The sequence below is a fragment of the Pteropus medius genome, unplaced genomic scaffold (genome assembly GCF_902729225.1).
Source record: "Pteropus medius unplaced genomic scaffold, Ma_sr-lr_union100, whole genome shotgun sequence".
Classification (NCBI taxonomy): Eukaryota; Metazoa; Chordata; class Mammalia; order Chiroptera; family Pteropodidae; genus Pteropus; species Pteropus medius.
Genome location: NW_024352787.1, coordinates 1,773,808 through 1,785,899, shown reverse-complemented (window position 1 = coordinate 1,785,899; position 12,092 = coordinate 1,773,808). Strand labels below are relative to the sequence as shown.

Genomic DNA, 12,092 nt, shown 5'->3' with positions numbered 1-12,092 from the left:
TTATGCAGAGCCTTTTCCAACAGAGTAATCGGAAAAATAAAAGGTATTCAACAATAAACAATAAAACAAGAAAATAATGATGAAGGACTGAGAGGAACAAAAAGAGGCAGTTGGGAGTGAGTATGGTAAAACATGGAGAAAGAAACTGTGAAATTATGCGTACATGCAAAATGTGTGTGTTAGAGTAATAAAAGAAAATGTAAGTACCCAAACGATGGTGAGGGATAAAAAGAAAAAAAATAACAACAAATATCTCTCCCCTCTTCAAAAAAAATAACTTATTTTATGGCCCTGAAATTTTCTGTGTTCAAGAAAGCCAGTGTAACTGAAGTATAGTAGACAAGGAAGGAAGTGCTATAAAACGAAATTAAGAGAGAAAAGCAGGTGCCATATTATTTGGGGTTTGTAGCACAGGTAAGGAATATTGACTTTATCTAAGTGCAATGGAAATCCATTACAGGGTTTAAAGCAGGGATGGGTAGGATGAGACGAATGTGTCCTTATTATTTAGAGTTTTAAAATATCACACTGACTGCTATGTGAAGAATGGCTTTGAAGTGCTGAAGAAGTAGAGAAACTATTGTCATAGTCCCTGCAAGGACAATGGTAGTTCGGAGGAGAGTGTTGGTAGTAAAGATAGTGAGTGGTAAGTATGAGAGATATTTTGAATGAAGAATTGACAGTTATCTATTGATAGACTGACAATAGGATGACAGGAAAAGAGGCACCAGGATAGATCTTGGGTTTTAGCTTTAGTCATTGAATGAATGGAGTGACATTTACTGAGATACAGAAACTGTGGAAGAAGCAGGTTTGGAGTATGACTTGAAATTTTATTTAAATTGGGCATGACTTGCAATTCTCAGACAGACAGGCAAAAGAATCAGAATCATCTAGAAGTTGTTAAGAGACAGGTTTTAGATTTACAATTTTTCCTTTTAAGAATCAATTTTGGCTTGATTGTATTAAGGACCTTTAATCCAGTAAAAAGATCAGACTTTCATGCTCACTGATTACTGGTGTCTATTGGAGTTAAAGATAAACTGGGGATCAAGAGCCCTGTATCTTTAAACTTAGAGAGGTCAAAGGAAAAAATAGGATAGAGAATGAGGGAGACGAGGAAGACCAAAAAACAAGTACTTGGAAGTAACATATTAAGTCTTAACTGTCTCTCACCCTGTCAATGATAAGAGGCTGTCTATTTAATTCCACATATAGCATGCTTAAGTGCTTTACAGTATTCCAAACAAAGTGGTGGCTCAAATTTTAGCTCTCATCCTTTAATCTCATTAGTTTAGTCAAAGTATAATGAAAAATCCATGGTTTTAAGGAGCTAAATGAACCTAAATTTAAAGCAGGCCCACCGCTCCGTAGTTCTGTGACCTTGAGCAAATTACTTACCATTTCTAATCCTTAGTTTCTTAAATGTAAATGAAAATAATTAACCCACTAATTAGCATTAGAAATAACATTCACAAAGTGCCTGCTACATGGAAAGAATGCTCCATAAACAAGAGCTACTATTATGTAAAAGACATCTAATTCATCAATGCTCAATGCAGTTAGTTTCCTCCTTTGGCAGCATAGATTCCTATTTCCAGAAGAGAAGTAAAGACTTGAGAGGAGGGAACCACACAAAAGATGATCAATTTCACTTTCAGCATGTAACACAGAGAGGTAAAACAGAGAAATCTATGAGTAGGTATGACACATGGACAATTGCAACTTACAAATCTATAGTTTCGAAGGTTTGATCATAATTCAGTTATTTAGAACTAGGAACATATTTTCCCATGGAATCAATGTTCAGTTCAACTCTCAGATGAACTTACAAAGACCCATCAAAATTATAATGTAGTTAAAATGTGATATATCTCAATAAAATAGAAAACAAAACTGATGACTCACTGAACAACACAGAAAATCAAGAGACTTTAATAATATGTAATTTCATCTATTTTGGAAGCTGGCACTTGAGGGAAAAGGGTTTTATGGGAGGTTTCCGTGGTGGTTCAGAAGGGGTTTTCAAGGAAATTCCAAAAGCTTTATAAAGAAGCTGATGACCCTGGTTCTTTACTATGTTTTATTTCACTTCAAATTTTATGGCTTCCCTTTCTTTCAGCATAAGCACAACACTAGCACTTGTATACTTAATAGCCATGATTGCGATCGTTTATTTCACAAATGCAAAGGTGTAATTGGGGAGAATTAGAAGATAGGAAAAGAGTCATAAAGGAATGTGCCCAAATATAAAGAAAAGAGCCTTACATTGAATTAGGTGACCTCAGTAGTAAAAAACTGAAAGGGGAGTAAAGCATACCATTAAAATATTAAAGGAGGAAAATCAAGTGATGGGGACTGGTCAGAGTCCCATCATGACTCACTGGTTATTTTAAAGGTCACAGATTATTTTTAAAAGGTAGAAGACAAGACATTAAAGCAAGCAAAGCAATCTGCAGCCTGCCGTTTAAACAAAGGAAATGCTTGAGTAGAAGAGTCATAATTCAAACTGTGGCACATCAATGTAATTCAAGATTTTCTTCTAATCTCTTTTTATTTCTCTAAATTCCTCCAGATATTCTGTCCTTTTTATGTAGATACTATTATTATATTCTATTTAATAGATAACAATAGTATCTACACTAAAGCGAGAAAGATAACTTTTGAAATCTACTAGTACAAACAGAATAAAATGAAATCATTTTAGGAAAATCTGAAAAGCCAGCAGGTATGCTACATGCCTCTTAGACTATGAGGAAAGCCAGTGATGTCAAACCACAGAGAAAAGCTTTTGATTTTCCCAAAGAAATAAACCACAAGTCAGTTCCATGTAGTCCAACTTCTTCAGCAATGTAGCAAATCTTCCTGTGAAGCACTGAAATGCTTTTTGAAAATACTGATGAATCTGAAGAAATGATTAGTGAAGAGATGTTGTAGTCAGATAAAATACTATTTTCTAGGGCCTATTCTTAGGTCCAGGACCTATGTTAGCAAAAGAAATGTTTGCAAAATACACAAACAACAAAACATACTTAGCAATGTGCCTAACCCAACTAATTTAGCCAGATCCAACTAGAAACAGGGATGCAACAAGCATCTTTATAGATCACTGAAGAACTGCTAAGTTTGACTGCCCCTATTGCAAAGAATATATTTACAAATGAAAGTGATCACTTTCAGACCAGGAAGATATTTCACATATCACAAATATGTAAGCTTTCCCAATCAAATGGTCTCCAAATGAATAATTCTAAATGATCAATTTTAATGAGAAAACACAACTAAAGAAATATTAACACGGAAGGCTTCTCTGAAAAGCTTGGCCTTGTCTGTGTAGGAATACTAGGAAGACGCTGTGAATTCCTAACTACAAAGCACTGCCTAATTTCTCTCATTTAGCTACAAATTTCCATCAAACATATACAAATACTAATTTGATTAATAAAATTCAAAGTTATTTAATAGCACTCCTAACCCATGATAACAGTATGGCTTTGTAAATTTTAATTAGCAGATACTGAAAATACAACAGTTGTCATGAGCTCCAGGAACATTTTTGAAAATAAAAGGTTGAGAAACACTGCTCCAGTACAATTATACCTAAAACAGTCAAGTAAAACAGTCATGAAAATGTCCTTCCATTTACCTTTTACTCCAATTTAGAATATTCGGTTCTAATTTCTCACATTCTATTTTCTCTTTCCTAGCAAGATTATTAAGTTGATATTTAACATCTTAGGAAAAATAAAAACTTGAAGAGCCTTGTCAAATATGATATCTTCACTTTAATCATATATGTTCTTAATTTTAATAAGTTGCATTCAACTACGTACATAAAAAATTTACATCACATTCGATCTCAAGAATTCTTAAGACAATTCCTTCTTTTAATTAGCCAGTGATTTCATCTTACAAAAGAGCTATAATTAAGGTCAAATTACTCTTTAAAGTTGACTTTAATAACAAAATACGGTAATTCAGCTGATAAATTCTTCCAGAGCAACAACTAATCAGAAACGTAAAACTATTAAAATATTATTTGCTCGATGGGAATTCCTTATTACATGTTTACTCAACCATATCTGCTGAAAGACAGAAACTCTACCAAAGTTAATTTAAGAACTTACCAATTTCCCTTGCAATTCTGACAGCTTCATCTGCATCCTGTAAAAGCAGGAAATGAGACTAAACATTAATCCCATCAGCCATTGCACAATGTCTTTAGGGCAGTCATATATTGCACCACTGTCTCCTCTGATTCATTTAATGTTCAATTTTACAACCTCCTAACTCTTTTCATTCAGAGAAATGTAAAATTAATACCATAAGTGGAATGTAAATTCTACCTCACCATTATTATATTAAGAAACTCAAAGCAGTTTGAAATGAGCTGGCAGGAAGCACTACCAGAATTGCCAAATGATTTGGTGCAGTTGCTGGAATTTAACGGCAGAATTTGGATGTTTACAATCAATACTGAATCATAAATCAGATCATTAAAGTTTGTTCACGGCCAACTTGTTTCTCTATTTATATGTCATGTTTTCCTAGATTCTGTCAGCAGGGGGAGTTGATTCTCTATTGTTTGGGAGAAGAAGCTCAACAGATTTTCTAGAAATAAAAAAGTAAATTTCCAGTATCTATAAAAATTGTCAATTGTTCCTCCCAACAATTCCTTTAGAAATCTCCATTACTTTTGTTTCTTTTAATTTTATCCTCTTTTTCAATATTGTGTCTTTACTGGTTACATCTTATTACATAAATTAAAACTTTAAATTCAACAAACCAACTGGTGGGGGGAAAACTTCCAAAAAGCCAAGGAAAGAAAATGCATTCCAAAAATACAAGTTTATGAATGTAAGGATTAGTTATTGCAAAACATCAACCAATGCCACTGAAAAGAAAAAAAACTTCCTTTGAATCTAAAACCATTTCACTGAATATTAACTCTCACATAATACACCCAACATACGACATTCCTGATACATTTCCCCAAATAACAAAGAGAGCTGAAAAGGTGTTAAATCCAAGCCTCGTGGTAAATTAACTTTTTTAAAACTCAGTGACATAAAGTAACTAGCACAAGAAATGATGTTTTGACACCACTAGCTGGTAAGAATGCTTCAATTTTTTAGAAAATAACTTTAAAATATTAACATGAAGGTTGGTATTTTTTAAGCTTTTAAGCTAATACTTTAAAAATATAGAGAAACCATGTCAGAATCCTCCCTAAAGTGGGGAACAGGGGATGTTTACAATTGGTTCATTTATGTCTAACAAAAAAATCTTCCTTAAAAGTCTTCAGTACCTAATAACATCTCCTGAATAAGGAGGTTGGCAGGGGAAGTTGTCAGAAAAATTTAATTTCCTTTCATTAGCCAGTCTGCTCCACAAATAGGTGCTTGTTAAGTTCAAAGCGGTCCTGAAAGCGACATCGGTTTTAAGTCTTTTTTTTTTTTACTCCAAGCAGTCACATCTGCTAATGAGATTTTCCAAATAACAATTGTTTTCAAGTCAGAGATAAATCTATACCTCCCACTCTAAAATCAAGGTTTACTGCTTTATTACACCTTGCTGTTTTTGCTGATCCTACATTCTCCAAATTTTAGCTTAAAGGGATAAAAATCCATGAAAAGGGTCATTTAAGAATGTTAGTGGTTTCCACACATTGAGTTTGAAGGTTCTTTGTTCAAGCCAGTGACAGTTATTGGAGAATACTTCCCCTTAATAGCCTCTCTGTCAGGAAGTGTTAAACCTGCCAAATGCGGACAATTAGTGCCTCGCGAACAAAATACAGGAAGAGTGCTGGCTGATGGAGACTGGATTATAAGAAGCGTAGAAGGAAACTTTAACATGTCTTTTTTTCCAGAAATGTAATAGCATATTTGCAAAAGATATTCTGAGAGGAAATAAACTGCTGTCTAAAAAGTTTGTCACCTTGGGAGAACTAACAGGCAGATGTTAAAAGATGATTCATAGAATTCATTAGTTATATTTTGTCATTTATTTATGTATATACACACGTGTATATATAAAAAGATAGGTATTTACACAAAGCAAAAACTCTTTAACTGTCACAAATCCAGCACTACTATAAACTGTCACAAAACAAGTTTGACTTAACTAATCAGCATGCTTAAGTTTTCTTACTATGAAGAGCAAATTCTAACTAAACGAACTTCCAAGTGAAATCAAACTACCTGAAAATTTTATTTTTCGCTTGTCATTCACTCATTCCAAAATATTTGATTGAGGATATATTAGGTACTGGACATTAAAAAAACCATTATCAGTTTCAACAATAAAAAAAATACACCCAGGTCCAATGTTCTTTAGCACATTTAGTTTTATTATCCTGCTATATAAAAATACTTTTAAAGAAATAAAAAGACCCATATAACTCTAAATTCAATGTTTCTTACTGACACATCACACAGTATAGCTTCTCTATAAAAAAATGTTTAATACAAAATTTGAATTAACAAGAAAAAGGCCAACAATCATCAGAAAATATGAGTGAAGAACTACGTTTACATAAGATGAAGTCCAAAAGGATAATATATAAAATGTGTTCGACTTTAGTCATAATTCTAGACATACAAATTAAAGCAACGATATGACACTTTTCATCTGCCAGTTTGATAATAATCTTCAGTGACAACCTGAAGGTAAACAAGCGCTACTCTCACTAGTGGAGTACGATAAAATCGTGCAGTCTTTGTTAAAAGAAATTGTCGGTACCTATCAAAAGTTTGAGAACATACGTCTTTCAATGCATTAGTTTCATTTTTAGGAAGTTATCCTACAGATATAATCACATACACACAGAAAGATACATAGACATTTATTACTTTTAATTTGTTGGTGGTATTCTGATAAATGAAAATCATAAAAACAATTTAAAAGCTTCTCAACAAAGAAATGGTATCACATATATAAAATGAAATATAGGGAGCATTTGAGATCTTGCTCCCTGGCATATGTCGTCAGTTGAGCTCAAATAAACTATTTTTTAAAAGGAATATTACACGGCCTTTAAAAAGAATGTGGTTGATCCATATGTTCTTATTCAACCATTTATACATTAATTCAATAAATATTTACTGGGCAATACATGAAATAGTTTTTGCCCTCATGAAATTTATAGCCTAATGAAACAGAAGAGAGAGTAAACAAATCAATTGAGAATTAAAATAAAAGTTACATGGGAACAAATAGTACTGAGGCAGAGAGTGAGAGGGAGAACCGGTTTTAGACAGACTGCTCAGAAAGGGTCCTTCTGAAGTAAAATTCAAACTAAAACCTGAAGATAATAAATTCTGCTCCCCTACAAAAACAACAGCTAGCTGCCATGGGAAGATTAAGGAGGAAGAATCCTAAACAGAAGGACAACTTGCACGAAAAGCCTAGATTAGGAAGGTACTTAAAATGTTCTAGAAACTGAAAAAAGGTCCACAATAAGGAAGTAGCAAAATGAAGCAGGGGTAGAAGGCATGGCCTGTTGTGCAGGGCCTCGTGGGATTTTGTAGAGTTCCAAATGCCTTGGCCCTATGCAGGGAAAAGATGACTTAGATATGGTTATAAGAAGATAACTCAAACTCTAAAGACATGTAAAATACAATATATATGGGGTGGACAAGTTGTAGAATTATATAGTATGACATTATCTACATTAAGACAGAAATACACATTTGGATGTTCATAAAAGCTTACGTATACAAAAACCTCATCTTGAGTAACTGCTCCAAAGTAGAATTCAGAGTTGGGGAAAAGGAAGAACTTTTACTTATCATTGTATACTCTTAGGTACATGTTGAACTTTTTCAGCATAAAAATCAAAATTTCATACTTTATAACTACTTTTATAATTTAAAAATTAAATTGACCATACTTGAAGGTGTTATTCAAATTATCTAATTAATTATTTCCAGGTCAATATATGTTATCAAAACAAACTAGTATTCTCAAAATTTGCTTCAACTTTTCACGACTCCCCATTGCCTTAGAACCAAATTTAAACTCTAACTTGGTTTAAATACTTGATCCTGCCTGCCTGCCTGTGCCACCAGTCTCGCCCCAGTCCCTCTCTACCTCGTACTTCACTTCCCACCCCAAAGTCCAGGCATTCTCTCCAGCCTACGCACATCCTACTTGGCTCAGCCAGAAACTCCCTTCTCTCCCACTTCCTTTCGCCAAACCAGCTCTATAACTATATGCCACATACTAAGCCCTGAAGACACAGGAGGGAAAAATAAAGGCCCCATTCCAGCCCTCATGTAATTTAGTCTACTGGAAAAGACAGGCCTGAAATATGATTGCACAGCAATGAAGAAATCATTATCAAGATGCATGTTAGGCAGAAGAAGTGAAGGAGGCATGCGACAAGGGGGGACTCAAAAATAGAGTTCCAGGAAACTTCTCAGACTTAGTGACTTTGAAAGGAAACCTAATGAATGGAAGTATGATGGGACACAGGGTGCTTGGGGCCTGAAGAGTGAGCTTCCAGTAAAGCAGACCTCACAGGCCACATTAAAGAGACAAATTTAGCCAAAGACAAAGAAAATGAGAGGCCTTGCTCTGTCTGTATTTTGAAAATTTCTAGCATATAATTTATCATTACGTGTATTGTCTATCCTCTGTAACTATCTCATTAAAATGTAAGCTCCATAAAGGCAGAAATGTCTACTCGGTTCAGTGATATATTTCAAATGCCTAGAACAGTGCCTGGCACACAGTAGTTATTCAATAAACAACTGCTGAATGAAAAGAATGAAAGAAGGAAGGAATAAATGAATAGTTTAGAGAAAGGCAAGAGAATGTGAGGAGTCCCTGTTGGAAAGCAGTAGTCTAAGTAAGAGAAAAATTACCATTTTCTCTTAAACTCAGCATTGCATGCTTCAGGTTTAACCTAAATGTCACCTTCTTTGAAAGCCTTTCCAGTCCTCCTACACCAGGTTAGGTGCCACTGCTGTGTGATTACCTCACACTCTGTCCTTCAATTCTGACAGACCGTCACACTCGAACTCCATGACAGCAATGACTAGCTGTCTTACTCTCTACTGAATCCCCAGAGCTTAGCAAATTGACACAATCAACACATTACTGAATAAATGGCGATCCATCAGCTTCAACAGAAATATCTGTTGTAAGACAATATCCTAAATGATCTACTCCAGTATCGATAGAACTACTCATTTCCAGAGTATCAATGTTATAAGTGAGTGAACTTATACCAAGGAGATGTAGTGGCTTGTTCAAATTCACAAATCGAAGTGATATATAACAAGGAAGTACCACACAGTAGTTCAGAACAGGGGCTTAAGAACTACACAGACTTGGGTTTTGCCTCAGTTTAAAACAAAGTACATTCGATAAAATATTGTTGGCACTGGGCAAAATCAAGCCCAATAATTACCGTTGCCTCTTAATTCTCAGTCAAGCACCTTTCTCACTGCCTCATGCAACTTCAAAAGTTTGAAATTTAGGCTTCACAAAACCTACTCTTAAAAAACATGGAGACGCTAATACCCAAACTGTTGTTTTTAAATAAATATTTCATTAATTTAAATAATCAAACTTTATATGACAGTAAGTTTTCAAATTGAGGGGCTATAAGTTTAAGTTATACTAAAAAGTAATAGAAAGCATGTTCATTTCAATTTACAGATATTAAACTTGATTTGATAAAAATGTGAAGTATTTATAGTTATTAATACTGAATGCACTTGCCCTTTATTTATATAAAATACATCTCTCTGAAGGAAAATATCATTCCTTCTTCACAAATCCAACCTGGTAATATTTGAAGAAAAAGCAAAACTAGTTCTGCCTAACACTCAGCTTTAGAACATTCTTAAGAAAGTTCTCACATCTAATAATAATTATATGACATGCAATATATGAAAGTATTAAAGGCATTAAAAAGCATACTGTTCAAGTATTGTTCAATAACTTTCTGTAATTTATTAAAAGAAAATTTCTAACAGGTGAGACAATAATCACCTTGAAAATAGAAAGGTCCAACACAAAAATTTCAACAAAAGGAGTAAAGCAAATTTGCTAGTACAATTTTCAATTCAAGTATTTAGAATATTTTTGTGTTCATATCAAAAGCAATAAAATTGAGAAAACACAGGAAAGTACAAAAATAAATGCAAAATAGATTAGCAATAATATCTCTGATGGCTTCAAATAAGGAGGTAAGAAAAAGGAACAGTCCGAGGATATCATTTGATTCTACTGTTCTAAGTGATAAAAATCCCTATGGTTCATTCTATAATCCCAGCCTGTCTTAAAAGGAAGCTACACTCGGGTTCTGAAGTTTTTAACTGAACTTTTGAAAACACTGATGAGGGAAGGGTTGCAGGAAAGTATTAAGCTATGTAATTCCAAAACATCGGTTCAAGAAATGGAGAAATAAGAAAAAGCCTATGGAACCCACAACCATTTCTTTTACTCCTCTAGTTCAGCACGATTTACATTAAGTGAGCTGTTATCATCTAACCCAAGAACAAAACAGTAAAAACTTCTGTTTTACAGAGAATATGATGAGAGGGGTGGGTGATGTTGCCATAACCAAATAAGTAGATCACAAAAATATAAAAAGTTAACAAAAATCAGGTGCCTTTTCTGCATGCCTAATTTATTTGTTAACCCTCTATAGCACCCACCTATGAGGCAGCAAAGACCAATGGCTAAAAGCAGAGGTGCTGGAGCCAGAAGGCTGGGCCCCAACACTGGCTCTGTGACAGTGAATGGGTTACCTACCAGTGTGCCTCTCTGGAATGTGGTTGAAACACACTGAAACAGTGTCTGGCACAAAGTAAGCACTCAATTAAGGCTGGCAATCTGTGATAAAATGGGCTGTCTGCCAATCCAAACCACCAAGTTTACTCCTTTCCTGCCTGGTCTTGTTTACTATATATCCAGTGGTCATCACTCATCCTCTGAACCTGTATAAAATCGAATACTAGCGCTATGATACTGCGAAAAAAAAAAAAAATGTGCACACGCATCCCCAGTGCAATTCACTGGATCAGATGATCTGTGTACCCAAAAATCATCCTCAAACTACGATGCATTCATATATAAAGTAAAGCAAAATTTTCAACACTCCTTGCTTCAGGAAATGGGTTCCTGCTGCTGTGTTTTCCAGATAACTCTTAAGTCACTCAGAAGACTTTTTACTTCAGTATACTTCCAAATCTAAAAATTAGTGCACATTTCTAGAATTGTGAAACAGCATAGTAAACATAATTGAATCTTTTTTCAAAAATATAAAGTCTTTTAAGCATCATCAGGAAAGTTATTCTTGGTTTAGCAGGGGGAAAGGATACTGATGTCTAATAACGTACTTTGTAATTACTAGGACACACTTTTCAATTTGGGAGGTTTTTTTAAATTCATTGAGGTGAAATTATAAAGGTTTCAAATGTACAGTTCAATAATACATATGTATACTGCATTGCGTGTTCACCACTCAAAGTTAAATTTCCTTCTGTCACCTTGTATTTTTTTTAATGATTCCTTTCGCACTAGTTTTTTGTCGTTGTTATTTGGCTCTTTTAAAGAGCACAATTTTTCAAGTATGGCTAATTAGGTGATAAAAACAATTACTACTTTAAATCTACACTGCATAATTTACAAAACTCATTCAAATACTTTAGCCTACTGTGCTCTAAGATATAAATGGGTATTACTTTCTCTTTTTTAAGACAACAGGAACTCAGAGAAGTTTAATGATTGCCCCCAAAGTTGGTATGCTGATAAGTATTACAACCAAATAGGGTAATTTAATCACTGTTGATTCCTCCCACTGCTCCACACCTGCCATCTAACAGATCACATGATCTTATATATTCAAATTCTACCATCTCTCTCCACACCATTTACTTTGCTCCTTCCTAAACTTTATTTTGAGCCCCTAACGTTTTTAGCCTGGATTAAAGAAAGAACACTCTAATTCATCTACCAATCTTGAGTTTTGCTTTGTTCCAATACATTCCCCACATCACAAGCCAAAATAAGTTTTTATGTTCCGCAATTTTATCATGTTAATTCTTCTACATGAATCCATTCAGAGGCTCCCAAAG

General features: G+C 34.2%; 1 protein-coding gene across 6 annotated transcripts in view; it reads right to left on the bottom strand.

Moving 5' to 3' along the window:
* The window catches only part of PCCA (propionyl-CoA carboxylase subunit alpha), a 338,552-nt gene that overhangs the window by 221,335 nt on the left and 105,125 nt on the right, over nt 1–12,092 (bottom strand). For 5 of the 6 annotated variants that reach the window (XM_039849219.1, XM_039849216.1, XM_039849218.1 and 2 more), the window contains one exon: nt 4,128–4,164. The exons of the other annotated variant lie outside the window; for it this stretch is intronic. In XM_039849219.1, the coding sequence (XP_039705153.1) occupies nt 4,128–4,164 (37 nt within the window). The remainder of the gene's footprint in view (nt 1–4,127; nt 4,165–12,092) is intronic. 6 annotated transcript variants of the gene reach the window in all.